Source organism: Centruroides vittatus, unplaced genomic scaffold (assembly GCF_030686945.1).
Source record: "Centruroides vittatus isolate TY-2023 unplaced genomic scaffold, ASM3068694v2 contig_349, whole genome shotgun sequence".
Taxonomy (NCBI): Eukaryota; Metazoa; Arthropoda; class Arachnida; order Scorpiones; family Buthidae; genus Centruroides; species Centruroides vittatus.
In genome coordinates, this window is record NW_027122172.1 from 2,897,537 (window position 1) to 2,920,107 (window position 22,571).

Below are 22,571 nucleotides of genomic sequence, written 5' to 3' on the forward strand. Positions count from 1 at the left end.
ACAAATTTTAATTCTATATAATAAATAATCAATTTAATCTATTCATTATAATTATTATTATAAATGTGGCATTATTATTATAATATAAATTCTTATATTTAAGAATAATAAATATATTGTCAGCTGAAAAATTTGGATGCACTTTAAAATGTAGATTTTCCAATCAGAATTTGCATTTAAACAAAATTAAATCCTTATACATTTAAATTAATTCAAATTAAATATTTTATTACTATTTTAAAAATAAATTTTATATATTTTTTTGTTTATCAAATCAACATTAGAAGGTTTATTCATGCTCATTGTTGGTTTGGCTAGGTCCAAATTGGGAAAGTAGATAGCGAGTGACAGGATCTGACATATCTGGCACTGTTGGAAAATTTTTGATCCACATTTAAATCTAACAATGATTTAAAATAAGTGTCTCCCAGAACAGTTACATGCCCTTATCACCAAAAGCACACATCATCCATCTGGCAATCAATGGAGTAAAGTCAGTAGCCTACCATTCTGTTAGACTTAGTTCAGAAATTTTCATGGATTGGTTGACTTCAGATATGTCAAGATTTTGTCTCACTACCCAATTGTAGGCCTAGTAGATTTTATAACACGAAAACATGGCCCTCTTAAAAATGAATTAAAAGTTAAAAAAAAAAAAGCTTTTTCTACAATTCAGCCATCACACATTTCATACTAAAAACAAATCACTTTTATATACCATATATTTCTGCAGATAAGACGAGGTATAAATTTTCGTCAAAGTTTTATAGTTTTAGCACATATCTGTCCTATAAGACGACCCCCAAACTATCGACGGCCTACGAATTTAGTTTAGATCGGCGATCGTCGTCTGGATAATAATACTGTATGGCGTATACGGAATTGTGTCCTATTCGTAATTTTTTTAATGAACAAATTTTATTTTCTGCCCTGCTATTGTTGCAAACGTTTGCACCGATTCGGGCATTCGGGTAATGGCCTCGACTATTCACAAAAACGTCGTACGGGTTATTCTATTTTGTGGACATGCCCTACTCTCTACTAGTAAACAATTACGGTTTGTCAGTTTGTTTTTAATAATGGTTTTAATTTACATAAATTTCAATCTAATTTTTTTGTATCTGTCCTACAAGACGACCCCGGATTTTGGGGGCCTATTTTTACGATTCAACTATCGTCTTATCTGTGGAAATATACGGTAATATTTATAACAGTAAAATTTTAAATTCTTTAATAAAAACTGTTTCAATGGATAATCATTATTAATAACTGTAATGAAGCACAACTATCATCATAAACACACCCGTGAACAAATAGTTCTTAATAAAAATTTTGACCTGAATTCTTTTAATTTGTCCATTTAACAATTTATTAACATTTATTTATATCTAACAAATGCATATCTAAAAATTCAATCATTTGAAAATGTTTACTTTTTATCAGTTTAATACAAATTCCACAAATTTAGAATATGGTATAAAAATATTTTCAGTTTAAAATCTATAAACATTTCATATGGATTCATATTAAGCCAGCACCAGAATATCTTGTTACTATTTTAATTAGTTGCACGGTTTTTAATTTTACACATTATAATTCGGTTTCTTCACTTGAGATTGTTGCTTTAATATATATATAGTGTTTATGCTTGAAACAATAACTGACATCAGACTTTGCCAAAGATCTTTTATCTCCCAAAGATAAATGTTGCAAATAATTACAACAACAAGTATTATCAGAGAGACCAATTTCTTTCTTTGCATCTTGTAGATTGTGAGATAAATCTGAAACAGATTAAAATATTAAAATTGTTTTAAAGTAAAAAATTTAGATAAAATTCTAAATTTTGACATTTATGGCAATGGTAATTTTAAGATACATAGCCTAGGCATTTGCTTAGAGCAGTGATTCTCAACCACTGTGCCGCCACTGCGAATATCCATACATAAGCGACGTCAGACAAGTAGTTTAATCGGTTCTACTTTCCTAGGGCGATTTGGAAATTGTAACTGGTGTTGCCAGTAGTTAGCAAGGCGTTTAGAAAATGTGACCTAAATAACTAACTGCATTTAAATATCGCTGTTATGACGTCACCGGTTGTCCCGAGGTACTTAGCAAAATAACCGTGTGTGCTGCCAAATTTTTAAATTATTAAAAGTGTATCGTGACAAAAGAAAGGTTGAGAATCACTGACTTAGAGCCTTGTAGTTTTAGAGATCTAATACACAAATATATGCTTATTTTAGCTCAGTACCAGCTAATATCCTAGACTATTATAATATCAAGCATTATATGATATAGACTTTACATTAATATAAACATAAAAGAATCCTTACAAGTTCACTCTTACATAAAATAAAAATGCTGTTGTTTATATTCATATATAAATAAACAATGGATAAGTAAAGTTTTTATATAAAATAATTTATTCATATTAATCATAACTTTAATAATTAATTATCTGCTTAATTAAATCTTTGACATTTTCTGAACTGAGCTTTGGGTTGGTTGAGAAATTTTTATAGACTGAATGATTTCATAGCTTGAAAAATTTTAATTTATAATTTCTTAAAGAAAAATAAAGACCACTAGTGAATATTTTATATCATTTTGGATTATACAGATTAAAACTGTTTTTAATTTTATTCGTTAATTATTATGCTTTAAATATTCACTGTGATAACTTTTTAAAACAGTCAGAAAATTGCATTTAAAAAAAAACAACATTATTAATCTGACTTTCTAAGAATATACATTTTTTAAATCAAATTACATCAAATTAATGTAACAATAAATGTGTAAAAATAAAAAAAAAGTAAATTTACTTTTTTTAATTTAAAAAAGTAATTACTTGAAATTTATACAGTTAAATAAAAAAGTTAGCAAAGCATTATTAAAAATAAAATTCACATCTAATGTGAGCAATTGTTGGATTTATTCAACCTAAGAAAACTAAACTTTTAATATACTACATATAAGTTGCACATAAACAAATGCTTTAGGCAACTTAATTAGCTATCACTAGGCTATAAATATGAAAAAAAAATTCCAGAACATTAGTTATAAACCATAAGCAGTGAATTGAAATATTTTTTGAAATGAATATATTTTGTTCATAACCAATGTTCTGGAATTCAGTACAGCAGACCCCCCTATAACACTGGTTCATATAACACAGATTTGTATAACATGGCGAAAAAATTGCAATTGTATTTGTATAACACGCTAAGAGAGACTCGTATAACACGGTAAAATGTCATCGCCGACTCGTGTCGCGACAGGATTGGTCGAATCTGGACCAATAGCGGATATTGTACGAACTGTTGAGTTTAAATGAGTACTGGATCTACTAAAAAACATTTATTACTCAACAACTATGAAAATTATATTTTTATTAATGATATCTCCAAAGTTAAGTTATTTTTCTGCGAAAAATTCGCCGATCGGGAAACATGCGTCTGCCGTTCGATGAGCCGCTCCATGACGAAAACAAGCTTATGCAATGGCATCGTCGAACGATGCACACTCGGTAAGCAATCCTACAATTTTTGTTTATAGCATAGTTTATATGGATTATTCCCAAAAAATTATATATGATTTGTAAATGTTGAGTCAAATTAATCTAGAATCGATTAATTTTATGGAAGAAAACCTTTCAAACAGCCGTAACCCCTAAACTGCACACGTGCCGAGCTGTGATTGGCTCGTGTATTTAAGTGACTCGTACAACACGGATTCATATAACACGGAAGGTATCTACCGTGTTATAGGGGGGTCTACTGTATCTTCTTCTGTGTTTAAATGATGATGATGATGATTTGCTTGACATTAAAGGTTTAGTTTCTTAAGATAATCTGTTTTTCTGTAAATTATATCTATTAACTACTTGTTCTACATTTCAAACTAATGAAAGAAAGAAATGCAGTTTATGTTTTGTGTCTAACTTTTTCAGGAATGTTAAGATTAAAAATTTTTATTTGGAAACTTATCAAACTACATTAAATCTATCTAAATTCTAAAAAATAACATTAAATGTTCTTATATACATAACTTAAATTCTATACATTTACCTGTAAACATCCTGCAAATGCTTCTATAAGAAACGACATACTATGTGATGGATTAATGCCATCTACTTCCTAAAAAATATTTTAAATGTTATCATATTAAATTTATTTTTATTAATAAATAACTTTTGTAATAATAAATAATTATTCAAAATACAAATTGAGAATTAATTAACTACTAAGAAATAAAAAATAAGTAGCATTATATTAAAAATATGAAATAATTGATTGCTTATAGAATACTTTAGTGACATGGTTCTTAAGAAATTGCTTTAAGCTCTAGTTTTTTTATGTTTCTTAACCTCTTATTAATTATGATATAAACATTTGAGTTTCTAACAGTTCTCCACATTATTTGCAAAAAGACAATCTTATTTAGTGCCTGGTGACTCTGACCAATTTTAAATCTGGGTAATAAAAAGAACCAGCAGTAAGTAAGGCACCTGGAGCATAAAACAGCCAAATCAGATTGTAGTAGCTATTACCTGCATGAAAAGGAGAGATCAGGCATTCCCATATGACACGGGAAGATTAAGACAGAAGAAACAGACTCATATAAAGATAAACTATTTCTTCACTTCACATTTACTATTAACAAGATTCAGAAGAATATATTTATTCATAAATTACCTTTTCAATCAATAACTGACATAAAATAAAACTTAGATAGTAAAGGTTTATGCATTTTGCAATAATGTTTAAAAGACTTAAACTGCTTCAGCTACAGATCCTTTCAATATGCTTCACTTGAATTAAAAATTTAAATTCTCTATAACTGTTATATTTACCTATTAAACAGTATATTATATAGCAGGGGTGGGCAAGCAAGAGTTCAGTAGGAGCCGAAATGTAGGTTTTGCAAAATGCACGGGAGCCGCAGTTCTGTACTGTCGTGGCGGATAGTGTGGTAAGGCGCACGATTTTATTATATAATATAAATATAATATAAAACGAATATCGAATTTTTTAATAAACATATTTTCACGAAATTAAAAAATAAAATTGTAAAAATAATAATAAAAAACAGAAATGAACACTTTCAGCAAGAGCTGCATTTGCCCATGTCTGTTATATAGTAACAATCAAAAAATAATAAGTCTTTATTAAGAAGTCAACTGTTATTTATTTAGTTATATATTTTCTTTATTCTCAGAAACAGAAACATTAAATATAAAAATAAAAACAAGATAATTGAAATGTAAAAATATCAGCTACTTCACTTAGAAACATGAATTTGAGTTTGGGTCAGATCTGCAAAAATTTTTATGAGTAATTTTAGCCTAGACTTGTCATCTCTTTTCCTCACTAACTGGTTATTTTATTCAAATCCATTTTGGGTATGAAAAAAGCCTCTCTTAGTGTCTACAAGGTAGAAAAAAATTAAACAACAACAATATCTGTGATAAAGTCAAAAGTGTATTTCAAAATATTGAAATCTTTGTTTTTATGTTAAAAGTTTTTTCAATTTATAATTAAAAACATGAAAATTAAACTTTTCTTTGCATTTATCATTATCCTTGCTTATAAAACATATTTTAAAAAATATCTATTATAATGAAATTTTTTTATTAACTGGAATTCATTTATAGCATTAAATTTACCAAAATCTAGTAATTTATTGAATAAAATAGTATTTGGCAGTGGCGTGTGGTGACATTTGATGATAGGGAAGCTGTGCCGGCCCTAGATAGAATCATTGGAAGTGTTATACGATATTTTGGTGTGTAGCATCTACGAGTTTAACTGTGCGAGGTTGGTGCTCTGTAAAGCACATGTCCGAATAATTGTATAATCTGGCTGCTTTACACCATTCAAATATTTTCGCCACGGAAGCTACCCGTATTCAACAATACAGTGCTTCCATTGGGAATGTGCATATACAAATTTATATTCGAATATACAATATAAATCTTATCATTGTTTTTCACGTCGTAGTATAGAAATTTGTAATAAGATACATAATGCAGTTATAATAAAATATTAATTTTAATTAATTCAAAGTACGTTAAAATATGAAAATAACACTGCACAACAATGAAAATGTTTCGGGCTCAAAATTAACATATTCTTATGTATTTCCATCTGCTAAATTCAAAAATCTCCATAAAAATGACCAATTAGCTTTTGCTTTGGAGATACAGTAACATGTCATTTTTTAGGGTCTACATTTGTATTTTGGGGAAAATTTATTTTTTGGGAGTTGTCACACCTCTCAACTGATATAGCACAACCTTCTCCATATGTTTGTAGGTTATAAACGTAATAAATGTAGCTATGACTTTGAGTTTAATATTGCTTCTGTTTTTCTTTTTACAAAATTCCCGGTTTTTGAAGTGCTTTGAAGTGTAATAGTGGTTATACCAAAGTGCCACGAAAATGTGTAAATTTAGTGAACAATTTTTGTTATATTTGTGGTGAAATAACATTTTCGTCACAGAAACGCAATCTGACGCCTCTTGTGAAGACTGCCTATCAACATTATTTTGGTATGAAGGTAGAGGACCAGGTTAAGTCATGGGCTCCACATATATGTTGCAACTCTTGTTCAGTTATACTACAAGAATGGCTGAAAAATAAAAAAATGATCTATGGCTTTTGCTGTGTTTATGGTTTGGCGGGAGCCTAACCATACAGATAACTGCTATTTCTGCTTGTCTCCACCTATAATGGCAGGATTGTCAATGAAAAAAAAAGGAATAGTTCAATACCCAAATCTTGCATCTGCTATTCAACCTATTCCACATTCAGATAGTTTACCAGTTCCTACTCCACCCCAACATTAAGAGCTTGAAGTAGAAAGTGTGGGAGAAGAAGAACCCAACAAGCCTTCCACATTCCATGACCCTAATTCTGAAGTAAAAGATGATACACCACACAGACAGAGTCAACAGAATTGAGTGATCTCATTCGAGACCTAGACTTGTCAAAGAATAAGGCAGAACTTCTAGGGTAAAAACTACAGCAATGGAATCTTCTCCATGACTGTAGTCTGCTGGTCTGTGTAGGGATGCACCAGAACTCACTCACAACAGGCAAGCCAAAAGAAAACGATCTCATGAAGTCACCACATGATTCTCTTTACACCAAACCACCTGCCAGATATTCTTCCATCAATTCAGAACTCTTAGAATGTAATTGTAATTTAAAAAAAATTCAAGAGCACTTTCAATGTTGTAAGCATATGTAATTAAAGTGTATCGTTTTCTCTTAAGCCGTTAAAATCACATACTGCCACCTATTGTATATCACAGAAACTAGAGCTAATAAAAATTTTTCTTTGTCATATTCAATTTTCTCATCCCAAAATTAGTAAGTTTCCTTCATGAAATAAAGGAAACATTCAAAAACATTTTTTTTTGTTGTGCAGTGTAATTGCACACTATGTACAGTATTTATATTAGAAAATATAAGGGAAGTGGCACTTCCACAGCTTTCATGGATGGTATGACACTGCTATTTGGTAATGCATAGAGAAATTTAATAGCAACATGATAAAATTTTGTGTTCTTTTTAAAATATTCATCTGACAATACTTCAACAGAATATGAATAAACACTATTATACCACAATTATAGTAACAAATTGTTATAAGCATGTAAGAATGGAGCATATATTTAGAAAAATGATATACAAAATTATTTGAAATACTGAAATGCTTGTCTTTAAGAAACTTCAAATATTGAAAATATTAAAGAAATCCATTTCTTACCTCAATGCTAGATTCTGATAAGCCAGTAATTCCACGGTAAAAAGAAATTAATGTGCAAGGTAAAGTAAATGCTACTGTTAGAATAATATACCATGGCAACGAAGAAAGATACAAAGGATTATCTGAAAATAATTATGTATTTATAAGTTTAAATTATTTTATTTAAAAAAAAATAAACAAACTTCAATTAAATAATGAATAAAAATTTTTAAAATAAATAACAATAATTAAAACAATTTATTTTAGATCAAGACTGTGGGGTCAGAGTTGGAGTGGGAAGCAAATTTAGGGTTAATGTTACCCTAGGTGTCAAGATGGCAGCTCGTCTCCGATTCCAGAAAAACAGAAGCAAAGAAACAGTGGGGAATAATTATTAGAATAGGTTAGGTTAGGTTAGAATGTGCATCCCCTTTCTTCTGATTGCTGGGATCAGAGACGAGCTGCCATCTCGATACCTAGGGTAACATTAACCAAATTTAGGTGAAGTCAAAGTCGGTAAAAATGTACTGAGTCTGACTAAACTACAGACTTATACTTAAAAACAGGTTATAATCTAAAATATGTCTCAATGAATTTTGTGGCAATGAAATGTTTTATGATACCCTTTACAATTTTAGTAGGTTCACCATTATTAAAAAAAGGCATCAGAAGTCAGATTTAAAAACTGAGAGACTAGAATTACAGTCAGTGATTTTATGTAGCAATTCCATAGCCATGGATCAAACTTTTAGTTTTAAACTTAACTAAAAAATAGATTATTTAAAGATTGCAACATTGCACATAAACACATAACAAATTTTTATAATCAATAGCATAATAATAGTGATTGATAACTAATTTTGGTTAATGTAACCCTTGGTGCCAAGATGGCAGCTTGTCTCTGATTCCAGCAAGGAAACAGTGGTATGCACGTTCTAACCTAACCTATTCTAATAATTTGGTTGTTAATAATTATAGTAATTTATTAGAATAGGTTAGGTTAGGTTAGAACGTGCGTCCCAGTGTTTCCTTGCTGGAATCAGAGACGAGCCGCCATCTTGGCACCAAGGGTTACATTAATCCTAATTTGTTAACAAGAAAATCGGCATATTTAAATTATATGGCTAAGTAATATTAAGCCCATTACACAAGTTGAACTAACAGGTGAGTCCAACTTGTAACTGAGTTGACTAACATAGGTGAATAATGGAAAACAATATACTCTTATTATTCATGTTAAATTATGAAGTGTGGATTGAGCTTGAATTAAATCTCTGTCATAACAGCTAAAATGACATCTTACCACACGATTGATTAATACGTAAAACTTTTTAGCTTTCAAATTTTATATTATAGACTGAAAGAAAAACACTTATTTTTCAATTGAGCCAAATAAAATTATTTTTCAATTAAAATAATTCATAAATTATCTGAATAGCATTGTTTTTATCAACAAATTAAAACTTTTTTTGAAAATAAATATTAGAAAAATTATGCAAAAGATATAGAAAAATTGATAAAAAAAAAACAATGCAAATGTTAACCTACTATCATTTATTAAGAATAATCAAATTGTTATTAATGCAAATGATTGAATGATAAAATTTAAGTAACAATTTATAAACAATTAACCGAAATTTTATTTTTAATAAAACTCACCTTGAAATGAAACAATTGGATTAATTTTATTCTGTGGCAGGAGATTAAACAGGTTAAGCTGTTGGGGAGGCCGTAATTTAATTTCAGTGCTTAGATTAGACAGATCAATTCTTGTAGTCAGTGAGCGAGGACTATTGTATTTTAATCTTGTCTTATGAATGAAGCTATCTTTAAAAACAAATCAGTAGTCTTAAATAAAAAAGAATGAAATACAAAACATTATTGTATAGAATAATAATCTGCTCATATTCGACATAAAAATTATAATGGATAACAGAGTTATACTGAATTTATGATATCTAGAGTCAATATGCCCACCAGTGGCCGAGCGGTCTGTCGCTAAACACTGGGAGTTCGGTCACGGGTTCGCGGCCGCGCTCGGACAAATATCTGATCTAAGTGATCATTGTGACATCAGTCCACATTATCAAGCCACTAGCTCCAAAAAATTTATAGAATGATATCAGGTTCCACACTTCCTTCACAACAATATTTATTATTTTAAAAATTTTGCAAGAAAATAATTGAAGAAACACAAATTCTTCATTTTTTGTCTATGTCATACCTCAGGAACAAACAGTCTTACAATGGGGCTGACTTTTTATCTTTCATGTTTTACATATTGAGGTTAATAAAAACCTACAATAAAAGTCAACTTCACTGTAAGACTATTTGTTCGTGAGACGACCACATGAATGAAAAACAAAGAATTTGTGTTCCTTCAATTATTGTCTCGTAAAATTTTTAAAATATAATTGTTGTCCTGGCTGTTTTACAAGCTTTTTTCTAGTTTTTATAATATTTATTGAGAATCAGTTTGATGACTGAATCAGGGGTTTATTTGCAAATATTTGAGTCTGCTGATTTTGAGTCCATATGCAATATTCTTAACTCTAATTCAAATAGGCCCTTCTCTGGAAGGATGTCAAGGGGATACAAACAACAGATCATTTTAATTAAAAATTAATTTTAATTTTATCAATCAAACCTTTTAGACTGTTTACTAGAAGATAGCCCTTCTATGAATGCAGTGAGGTCAGCAGCGCCGCTAGCTGTTTGAGCACCCGTGTTCAATACCAATTATGCCGCCCGTTTAACGACGACAATCTATGCCGAGCTTGCCAGCAATACCAATTTGCTGCCCACGTGCGGTGCACGCCTTGCACACCCGCTTACGGCGTGCCTGAGTGAGGTTTTAAGTAAATTGTACAGGTTCACAGTGATTTCTTTCATTTAGGAGTAGGTACTAGTCCTTCTTTATCAGTATTAATTAGGATGATTAGAAATAGATTTGGTTTGAAAATGATTCCAAAGTATAACTGACAATTAACTTTTACCATCCTGCTTCCTCTATCTGATTTTGTTCTGCCTTAAACATTCCTATTGCTCTCCATGCCATTTTTTTCACTCAGTTGATATCCTTAAATCATTATCTAAAGGCTCACTATCTTGAATATTGTACAAAAAGACTCTTAATGAAGCAAAGTGAGTTCCTTTTTATGCTTAAACAGTTTTCCCAGAAAACTGCATTTTATGCAAATTTCATTTGTAGATTTTAACTCAGCATGAATTATTATATAAAATATTTTACTTTTGTGCATTCATTTCACTTATCTAAATACGTGAACTTTTAACAATTTAAAACATATAGAAGATATTTAAAACTTAATTTAAATTATTAAAAAGTAATTAAAACTTACCGAATTCAATAAAAGCATAAGGTCTTATTATGGAATTCAAACTGCTCGTATCATATGTAGTAATGAATTCTCTCATTAATTCATCAAGAAAACTGAAGGCTAGAACTGGAGGATAAGTGGATTCACATAAAGCCATAAAACTAATACCCAATGAGCTAATAATACTAAAATAAAAAAATTATAAATAAAATTTTACAGACTATAGATATTATGAGGGCTGTTCCGAAAATATGCAACTGGAAACACTGCTTTGTCATTAATGCAGTGACTGACAAGCTTGGATTCCAAGGATGTTCCTCCACCTTTTCTTAGTTTATACAAATTTACCATGTAATTTCTTTTTGAATTTGTTATAATATTTTATGTGAAGTGGATTTTATGATGACAGATGATAAAGATATTTCATTAATTATTAAACAAAGGATCATCATTAAATTTTGTATTATACAAAAATGGTCAGAATGCATTTGAGATGATACAAAGAAGTAATGGTGAAGAGACATTGGGCAGAACAATCCTTTTTAAATGGTGAAAATATTTTCAGAATAGAAAAAATGTACAAGATAAACAAAGAAGCAGGTGTCCATCAACTTTGGTGTGCAATGAAAATGCCAAAAAAAGAAAAAAAAAACATTATTATGCATTTATCAGTTAATTCTTGCCAAGCAAAGTTGATATTGCCTACGGCATCCGTGATGTTATATTTTTTCTAAAATTGCACCAAACAAACATAAATTTAAGGAAAGTACAGTGCTATGATGAATTGCCACCTTTTGCTGATTGGTTTGTGTTTGGAAATAATCATGTTATATATGAATCAATGAAATGTCAGGTTAATTTGAATTGGCATAAATTTTGAGCTTTTTTTTTAGGCTTCGAGCAGATTTGCATTATATAGAATCAGCATTAATCAAGGCAATGTTAAGCGGGATCTTACTGTAGTTCATTATACTAAATGAGAAAACAGTTTGGTCAAAATGTTGGATTTTTGCTCCTCAAAGACTGCATTGCAAAGGCAATGATAGATGTAAAAAACAAAATCAATACTCTCCAAAACTGGAATATATTACTTAAACACAGACAAAATACCTGAATCTGCATATATTAGAGAGGTTGTGGCCAAAGTTTTCATCGCAAAAATGTGAATGTCGGACATCCTGTAAGCCTAGAAGTTTGACAGTGGCGTTTGTTCAAAACGCCATGATGGCAGCGCCAAATGTCCAATGTTCACATTTTTGCAATGAAAACTTCGGCCGCAACCTCTGTATTAACTCAAATTAGCACTTTTACAAATGTTTTTGTCTGTTTATAACAGATATCACAGGTACTGTACATATAACACAGAACTAAACAAACAGGTAACAGGTACTGTACATATAACACAGAACTAAACAAACAAAATAAAATCAAATATGCTTTTACAAACAAATTACTAATTTAGTTTAAATTAATTTTTTGACCTTTAAAATACAAATGCCAACTCTAAATTTTCATCTATGGATATATGTATAGTGATACACACACACACACACACACACACACACACACACACACACAAAACAAATAAAAAAATATAAAAATTGCCAGGACAAATAGTATTATTCACAGAAAAATATATTTCCTTTGACCATACATACATAGATGGGTCTAGTCTACTTTCTGTCCTTTCACACGCTGTACGAGGCAATAACAATTCCACACGGCGAAGTCGACCTTTCTTTTGAGGCCCCCATTCGCCGCCAATATGTAAAACAGTTAACAACGTCCTCCAGCGGTAGCACATCGATTTAATAATTACATTTAATAATAAAATATAAAAATTGCCAGGACAAATAGTATTATTCACAGAAAAATATATTTCCTTTGACCATACATACATAGATGGGTCTAGTCTACTTTCTGTCCTTTCCACTACAGCGTGTGAAAGGACAGAAAGTAGACTAGACCCATCTATGTATGTATGGTCAAAGGAAATATATTTTTCTGTGAATAAAACAAACAAATATACACGTATATAAAAAAACCTGCATTGGAACTATTGAAGGTGTAAGACAAAGAAAGAGAAACTTTTACACAAGTTCAAAGAAAATGTGCTACACTGTAGATAGTGTGTCCGTTTCTTTGAAATTCATTCCTATTCTGTTCTTATACATTTCAATGGCCTCCAGGTATTTAAGGTGTGCCTATCAGAACCCGTGTGTAGCAATTGTGTCCTGTAGATCAACACATATGTCCTCACTTGTGGCATAAGTGGCTAAAGTCATGTATGAAAGTTTCTTTCTGATTGTATATTCATGTTTTTTCATTCTCATAGTGAGACCTCTTGCAGTTGCACCAATATATAATAATGTGTGCTTAATTCTGTCACAATCGACACTATCATATATTGGTGTGAGTGTAACTTAAATAACTCTTAATTCAATTTCAGAGAAACCAGATCCATTTCTAACTTCACCTTCACCAGAAACTTCCAATACAAGGCCACAAATAAACTGTTTGAGAGAAATTTTAACTTTTTGTCTGCTCCAGCTCCAACTTCCAATCTTCATTCAGGATTTGCTGCAAAGTCAACATTCCCAGCATATCGAAAGAAAAATCCTTTCCAGTATAGTAAATGCTGCCATAAATAAGGCTATTAAAAGCTATAATTAACAGAGGATTGAATCATCTTATGATGTAAAAAACACTTGTAAAAAAATGAACTTGTTCAAAATTACTAGCTGTAGAACAGAAAATTCAAACAAACTCTTTCTTTTCCTCAGTTCTATCCAAGAACTTCAATTGTGTGAATATAGAGAACTTTTTTGCAGTGGACTTTTGTTGCAAAATTACAGTCTCAATTATGTGACAGTAAATCAACAATATATATTTCTTGAGTCAATACTAAAATCTAGTTAAAATTTTTTTGTTTTTGGAAATTTTATAAAAGGTTTTACTTATTTATCTTTTAAAAAAAAGACTTTTATTTTTTGTTTTCAATAAAAATTAGTAAAGAGCTAAAATGTAATTCTTTGTTTCTACTAATTGGTGACTGGTTTTGTTTCAGGGTACATTAAACAGATTAAGAATAAAACTGTAGTTTGATCCCAGGAATCCTGGGATTTATCATTCTATTTCCTGCTTTCCTGTGAATGGCAACTGCCAGGAAATTGAACAACCCTAGTGACAAGTCCTAATTTAAACATTTCGATTCCAAGTCAAACAGGACCACTGTAAAAGATGTATAGAATGTGAAAGATGCTATTCCAAAAAGGAGATTGATAGTTCAAAACCTCTTATGGAAATTTATTTAAGAAGGTTCTCTAAGAGGTTTTGAACTACACTTCCACTCCAGTCTGAGGAACTGTGAGTAGAACATTAAGGGAGATTGATACCAATCTCCCAAGAAACTCAGAACAATGATCTCAGTCCATGCATTTTTGGAGCAGCCCTCATATGTAATAAATTACTCTTTCTTACTGAATTAAATGTGGATTTAAATTAATCGTGCATCTGTCTTCTAAGCGAGAAATATGCCGAGAAACCAACTTTATCTGCATTCTGACTTCTTTGATGTCTTTATCCATTTGACCACAGACATCTGTTGATGCTGACAGAGGCAGACCGTCATCAGTGCGAACAATCATTGCAAAGATAATCATTTTGGATAGAAGTTTTTCTTATTACAATATTGACATCAGAAATCACTAGAATATATTTAAATTAAATTCTTATTATTAAGTTTTATTGCTATTTTCATTTATATACCATGTATAAGGTTAAAAAACAAATAGAACACAATCTTATTATTTTATTAGCAAAATTTACTTTAAATGATAAATAATTTTAAATGCCTAAGAAATATCCTTGAAGTTAATTAAAACTAAAAATTCAAGCTCAGTTACAACAAATCAAAATTGGGTTAATGTTACCTATGGTTCCAAGATGGCGGCTCATCTGATTCCAGCAAAGAAACAGTGGGGACGCACGTTCTAACCTAACCTAACCTATTCTAATAATTTTGTTGGTAATAATTATGGTAATTTATTAGAATAGGTTAGGTTAGGTTAGGTTAGAACGTGCGTACCCACCGTTTCCCTTCTATTTGCTGGAATCAGAGACGAGCCGCCATCTTGGAACCATAAGTAACATTAACTCAAAATTGTAACTAACAGATTCCATTATTTAAAGAAAATTATATAATTTGAATGAATATTATAACAATTTCTAGAAATTAATTAATTAATTAATTTTATTTATTAGGAAATGCTTGTTTTTATTTTGGAAAATTTTATGGTCATGGTTCTTATCATTGTTTAAAAAGAGCTCAGAAATTTAATTAAATTTCACAGGTCTTTTCATCAATATTTTTGTAAATTTATGTGAATCAGTAACAGGATATTTTTGAATTCCAGCATCAATTTTAGGCATAAAACAAACATTATTAGCTTATGTTTATTTCAAATTAAGAAAATCTTATGAAGAACAAAAGTACAACAAATTTGAAATTTTGTTCTGTTCAATTTTTCTTAACTCATAATTTTTGGAAAATCAAACATAGAATAAATAAAATATTAAACTAGAAAATCAAACATAAAATAAATTTTACAACAAAAATATCAGTTAAATTAATTATTAGATTTTACCATAAACATAGGAGAGAATATATTCATCAGTTATTACCATATTAAAAATATTTATATTCTATTTTTCAACTGGTTCGACCATCGGGAAAAAATTCTTCACGAAGAGACACCGTAAGATGAATCTTTGCTAAACATATTTCAAATAATACAGAACTCATTCAATCATTAAAATTATAAACAAGCTTCTGGTAGGGAGCCAACTAGGGAGATTTCTACTACAGATTTAAAGCTAAATATGTTATATCTGAAAAGATATAATGAAAAACCAAAATCATATATATGTATCAATAAAGACAATCCATATTAAAGTCTTTCTTTTTCATATTTAAATTAAATTATTATCTTAATCTTAAACTTTAATACAGATATATTTTTAGTAACTTTAAGTATTTATGGTAAAAAGTATTTCACCTATGAAATGGGCATTCCCATTCCATACCATTTATCTCCCTTTATTCTGAGGCTGTGTACATGCAATCTGTGACCAGATCCAGATACATGCTATGAAGTTCCTCCTAGCCACCTTCCTTGAGTGTCTCTCAGCCCACTTCACCACTTCATCTGAGTGGCACCATGGATCGTTTACTACAGGTGACAAGAACATCAACAGTCCATCATTTCATGGGTCCTGTCCACATCTATCATGAAGACCAGATTTCACCTTTTCCTTCATAAATAGAGAACAAGATCCACGTAACCTCAACCTTGATGGGTGGAGAAATTCTCCTGCATACACTGGCAGTCCACTTTTATCATATTGTTGAAAGGATTCTCTTGGGCTTTCACTCACTTTGCCTGTTTATTCAGAATGAGACAAGGAGGACCTTTTTGTAGGCTCAATTATAATAGTCAGCTCATTCCTAGACCATATTTTTGGTCATCTGTATTTATTGAGAGACATGTTGAAGGAACACTTTTGATGAATTCTGAAAAAATGCTACCTCACGAATTTCTCTTTGACAAATCAAATCTTCAACAATCATACTTTTATTTGTTTTTTTATCTCCAAAGAACCTCATTTTCTTGTAGAATAACATAACCAAAAAATTGAATTAAGAAAAGCTGTTAAGATTTTTTAAATACCATATTTACTCGCTTATAAGACAATTTCGCATAAAGGAAAAAGTGTGACTTTAAAGATCAAAATAAAGAAAATTAGCTTTATTAATACAATTTAATTTTATTTTGTTTAATCACAAATAAAATGTCAAATGCACGTAAATGCATACATTGTCCCGCAGAAACGACTGACATCTTAAGCTTTAAGGAAAAATCTTGTAAAATCGACAACATAATTTGTTCATGTAAAGTTGAACAATGGGGAAGTTTTTTTGCTAATTCTTAACAGTCGCCATCGATTACACTTATGAGTTTCTCTGGATTCTGATTTCCTAATCATCTGTTTTCATATGGGAATGGATTAAAGCTTATATCGAGCTCCTGTGTGATTTTTGAATTTCAAATTGAAATTCAATTCAAAGCTTTGCTTTTCCTATTGCTATTCATCTTTACTCCTGACAATACACAAGAACGATTGAAACAACCCAGATAAAATACTTTTGTTTTTAAACACCAGAGGGTGAGCATCCGGTAAAAAATGCGAACACACAGTTCACAAAAAATATTGCAAAACGCAAAGAATCCTTTGCTCGCATGTTCAGGATGACCTAGGTTTTTGAAGCAATCAAAAATGAATAAAAACCTTGTCTTATGCGAGTAAATCATTTTATTTTCCAAAGAATGATATAGACATTTTAGCAGATAGAAAGATATTTATAGATATAATTATGTATCATGCACTACATTTAAATAATAACAGATTAAGACTGTGAACAAAATTAACTAACCCTATTGATACAGCATAAATGATCTATATGCTACATAAATTCTAATATTTTTGGAAATGTCTGTTTTTGATTATTCATTCAGCAATAACAAGTAATGTAGTTTATATAATTAAATTACTTGTAATATAAATTTAATTTCAACAAAAAATATTTGGTTAATGTTACTTATGGTAGCAAACATGGCGGTTTGTCTCTGAAACAGTGGGGACGCAAGTTCTAACCTAACCTGACCTATTCTAATAATTTGGTTGGCAATAATTCTGGTAATTTATTAGAATAGGTTAGGTTAAGTTAGAACGTGCGTCCCCACTGTTTCAGAGACGAGCCACCATGCTCGCTACCATAAGTAACATTAACCAAATTTTTAAAATAGAGAAATTTATTTTTTTTAATACAGTAAATAAAAAAAGAAACAACATATAAAAGGAAAAGATGCACTAGTGTCCAAAATAAGTCTAAAAGTCTTTTTTTGAAAAATAAATATAAGATGACTAATAGAATTTATTAAAATTTGTATGCAAACGATCGTAAAGTTAAGAAACGTTACAGTTAACACAACAAGGAGTCTTTATTTTGTTAAATTTTAATTAAAGAAATGTAGTAGTAGTAAGGGAATACACAATGTAGGAAAAAGTTTCGATATTTCGTGCACGTTATTTAGTTCCAGATATCATCAATGTAAAGGGAGAATAATCTATATATTAATTGAAAGAGGATTTCAGTTTTCTTACTTAGCTTGAATAAACAACTGGAGTTAACAATTTGGTTCAGGTATCAATTTAAAGATCTTATCTGTAAATGATGCCACTGAAGAAAAATTTGAGAAAGATGAAATGATTCTGGCATGGCAGAATGGCAAAGGTACAATGTTAATTCTATGAGACAAAAATATCGAATGATTTTAAAATCTGTTGTGACATATTTTGGGAACCGTGGATACATAATATAAAGGAACAAGTAAATTATTCTGAACAAGAGAAAAATCATAACATGACCAACAGTTAAACAGAATAACATGCTCTTAAACCTCAACAAAAGTATAAAGAAACTGCTAACAAAGAGTAAATTAAGTGTGAATTAGTTTGCTATTTATAAATGACTGCTCTCTACAAAATAATTTTATTTTAAATAAAAAACACGAATGTTTTTTAATATTATAAAACTGCAAATATAATTAAAAGCATAATAATTGAGAAACAACTACACAAATAATAGCAACATGACAACCATGATTCTTCCCACACATCACTCTTCCATCTAAAATAAATTTGAACTCTTTCACTACTGAGAAAAAGAATGAACCATTTCCCACCACTAAAATCTCACCTGTGGGATAAAACCAATTTTGTATCTACATCTATTCTACATATTAATTTAATTGAAAGAGGGTGTCAGTTTTCTGACTTAGTTTGAGTGGGGCTAAAAATACAATTTACGTAGCAAATTAAAGCTCTTACCCTGTAAATGACGCCACTGACGAAAGCTTTGAGAATGGTGCAATGGTTCAGGTCTACTGCAAAGATACAATGTTAAGTCTACAGAAAGACAAGAGACAAACATGTCAGGGACTCGCATGCTATCTATCAATTTAGATTTTTTTAACCATTTGAACAATCTGTTGCTCACCACTACTGTGAATTCCTGCTTTGTTTGCTAATTACACATTAATTAAAAGACATTTTGCATTATTCTTTCAATAAATTAGTTTTGTCAATGGTAAAATTACAAAAATATTAAAATTCCTGTAAACAGGGCTTCATCACATTATCTATTAATACAAATATTTAAAAGGACAATAAAAGTTCACAATATATAAAATACGCTCTTTAATAACACCAAATTCAGATTAAGAATGAACCAAACTGTCTTTCAGCATTAAAGTTGTTTTCTTGAAAGTTTTTAATGACAAACAAGCAATTATTTATTGTCACATCATCACAATTTTTAATCATATTTTTAATTAATTTAATTTAAAATATATACTCTCCACCTCAAATTAGTACTGTAGTGTCTTGCCCCTGTACATCATACTTTTCCATTAGCAATGGAGTTGTGCCAGTCATCTATCTGATTCCTTTTAGGGGAAAATTTTTGAATTGAAATAATGTGACTTCCAATGCAAACCAGAAGTTCGTATATAGTTAATCGGGACCTCCTGGCCCTAAGCTTTACATATCTGGTTTTGAATTTCATTTATCTAGCACCGTTCTTGAGATTAAGGAAAGACAGATGACAGTGGAAATTTATAGATCTACAATTTTTTCAAATTGCAGCCCAAGAAATTCTTTCGATATTTTTTTTTTAAATTGTAATTTGAATGGTATACACTCAATCTGAATATGACATTTTGAAATGTTGAAAGAATTTTATTATATATTTTGTCAATTAATTATTAATAGGACAATTATACTGGTTTTAAGCTTTTACACAAGAATAGAGGAAAAAGTTCTTAAAGAAAAACAGACTTTCTTTATTAAGCTACCTGTACCTGTAAAGCTTAAAACCAGTATAATTGTCTTATTAATAATTAATGTACACATTGACAAAATATATAATAAGGAAATAAAGGACAGTAAGGCAATAATAATTGTTAAAAGAACTTGTTTGTCCTTCAAATATCTATACTTTCAAGAAATCTGACTGTAGAATGCATAAGACATTACTTTTAATTCAAATATTGCTTGAATTTAAAATTGCTTGAAATATTGCTTTAATTCAAATATTTCTTGAATTTAAATGAAATTTATGATTTGGGTAATGAATTGTAATTATTATGGCTGAAAGCATTGCATGTATTGGATTTTTGTCTGGATTATTCACAGCTTATGTATGTTTGAAAGACATTTTGAATGGAAAGATTATATGCTAATTTTAAATTGCAATTACAAACTCATCAGATAGTTTTTCTTTTGACTAAATTCATTAAGATCACTTTAACCCCCTTCCTCTCATGTTATTGATTATCATAACCCTCCTGACAAATGATGTCACATTGATTTTTGCCTTGACAAAGCCTTATAATGAAGTAAATACAATTACACAATGAATATTACCATATAATGATTTATTTTATTTACACTTTTACCAAAATGAAACACTACATGACAAAAACATTACTTTTGTCAAAATTTTCTTTTTACTACATTTTTCTAGTAAGTTATTTCACTCTCATGGATTTGTAAATTGTTCTTCAATCAATCAATGGAAATTTTGGAGGCATCTACGTCCATACGAACGATTTGTCCCGTCACGTCTACGTTATCGACATTCATCCACTCAATTACATATCTGCTCTAATTGCAGTAGCTGAAAATGGCTTCAAGAAAGACAAAAATGCTTTTAAAAATAAATATTTTTTGGTTGCCTTTAATAAGCAGTACAGTCATAAATTTTAATATATTTGTTGTACCGAATCTAAAGAAATTTTTTAAATTACTGATAATTTATTTACAGAGGTAAGGGAAGGCCCCAGTCTCCTTGGTTATGTTACTATACCTAAATTGGAAATTCTGAAATTTCATGGTGTGATCTAGATATGTCAGGCTTCTTTTTAAAGAGACTAATAATAAAATATACGAAGTGATCGATTTGATAATGAGAATTCCCAGCTCACTAAAGCTATATAGCTAATCGTGATTTCATTCATTACGCATAAGCTCGACCGGTAAAGAAGTAGACATGCACGGACAAACGACCGAGTAACGACGGCCACACTATCCACAATAAATTACGGAAGTCTGTCTCAGATTCAAATGCAGTTTCTCAAAATGTAAACTACTGTATCAGATATATCTATATATATCTAGCAGATATAAAATGCAAAAAAAGAAACTAAAATATCATAACTAATAATAAAAAGTTGCTTCATTAGAGCTCACTTAAATTGTTAAAAATACAATCAATGACTTAAAAAAGATAGAAAAAGGAAAATAAAATATAATGTAAAGAAACCAAATATCAAAAAGGTTAATGTAACCCTCGGTGCCAAGATGGTGGCTCGTCTCCGATTCCAGCAAGGAAACAGTGGGACACAGGTTCTAACCTAACCTAACCCATTCTAATAATTTGGTTGCTAATAATTATGGCAATTTATTAGATTAGGTTAGGTTAGACCCTGCATCCCACTGTTTCCTTGCTGAAATTAGAGACGCGCCACCATCTTGGCACCAAGGGTTACATTAACCATCAAAGATTAACTAATTTCACTTATATCTCATTTCCCTTTTGAATTATACCATGAACATAACATAAAAGACGATTTTATATGCACTTAATCTTATTATTTTTATTTTATTTCTATCTTAAAAATGAATGAACTTGTTGATTGGACTGCAATTAAGATTTCAATTAGAGAGTTTGTTCATTTTAACCGAAAATATTAATAATTGGAGTTGATATTGAATTATAGTAATGGATATTGACTCAAAATTTCCAAATTTGAACTTTTTGAATACTAAAATATCTGTGATTTATGTTATAATACTTCTAACTTACATAATATACATAGAATCTTCACAGAACTGAATATTTTAACTTATCATGTTTATATTTCCTACAGATGAATACTTATATTTACCTATCTATTTATTTAACTGTATTATAATATATTTATCACATCTATAAACAGAATTATAGAAAATATTCTTGTAGAATCTGATACATTTAACTGTAAATCGAAAATTCATTATAAATTGTAGATTTAAAATAGCAACGTTTGTTGATCCATCTTCTTAACTTGTAAACACGTAAAAGAATATATTTTAAAACATATTCAAGATAATGTTAATATATTTAAATATTTAACAGAGTAAGGTTAAATGAGGAAATTACCTACTGCGAGAGACTTAAAAAAACTATCGGCCAACGTTAATCAACACGTGTACGATAGTAATTGACAACCATTTGCTATGTAAACATTTGAAAATTTATTCATTTAACTAAATTCTAGACGTATTAAAATAACTTTAATAAATTTTTTGTACAGA

The 22,571-nt window shown here is 29.8% G+C and overlaps 1 protein-coding gene across 3 annotated transcripts; it reads right to left on the reverse strand.

Moving 5' to 3' along the window:
• Nucleotides 1–1,410: 1,410 nt before the first annotated feature.
• Nucleotides 1,411–22,495, reverse strand: LOC136974424 (vesicle-trafficking protein SEC22a-like). Of its 3 annotated transcripts, XM_067269298.1 has the most exons (8): nucleotides 22,417–22,495; nucleotides 15,777–15,983; nucleotides 14,574–14,800; nucleotides 11,115–11,278; nucleotides 9,415–9,582; nucleotides 7,777–7,898; nucleotides 4,071–4,139; nucleotides 1,411–1,784 (listed from the first exon to the last, which is right to left on the reverse strand). In XM_067269298.1, the coding sequence occupies exons 3-8, from the start codon at nucleotides 14,753–14,755 to the stop codon at nucleotides 1,584–1,586; spliced, it is 906 nt and encodes a 301-aa protein (XP_067125399.1). In that variant the 5' UTR covers nucleotides 14,756–14,800; nucleotides 15,777–15,983; nucleotides 22,417–22,495; the 3' UTR covers nucleotides 1,411–1,583. The 3 variants fall into 3 exon arrangements, with proteins under 3 accessions (XP_067125399.1, XP_067125400.1, XP_067125401.1); XM_067269299.1 differs by lacking the exon at nucleotides 15,777–15,983 and having other exon boundaries at nucleotides 22,417–22,483; XM_067269300.1 differs by lacking the exon at nucleotides 15,777–15,983 and having other exon boundaries at nucleotides 22,421–22,467.
• Nucleotides 22,496–22,571: the final 76 nt, after the last annotated feature.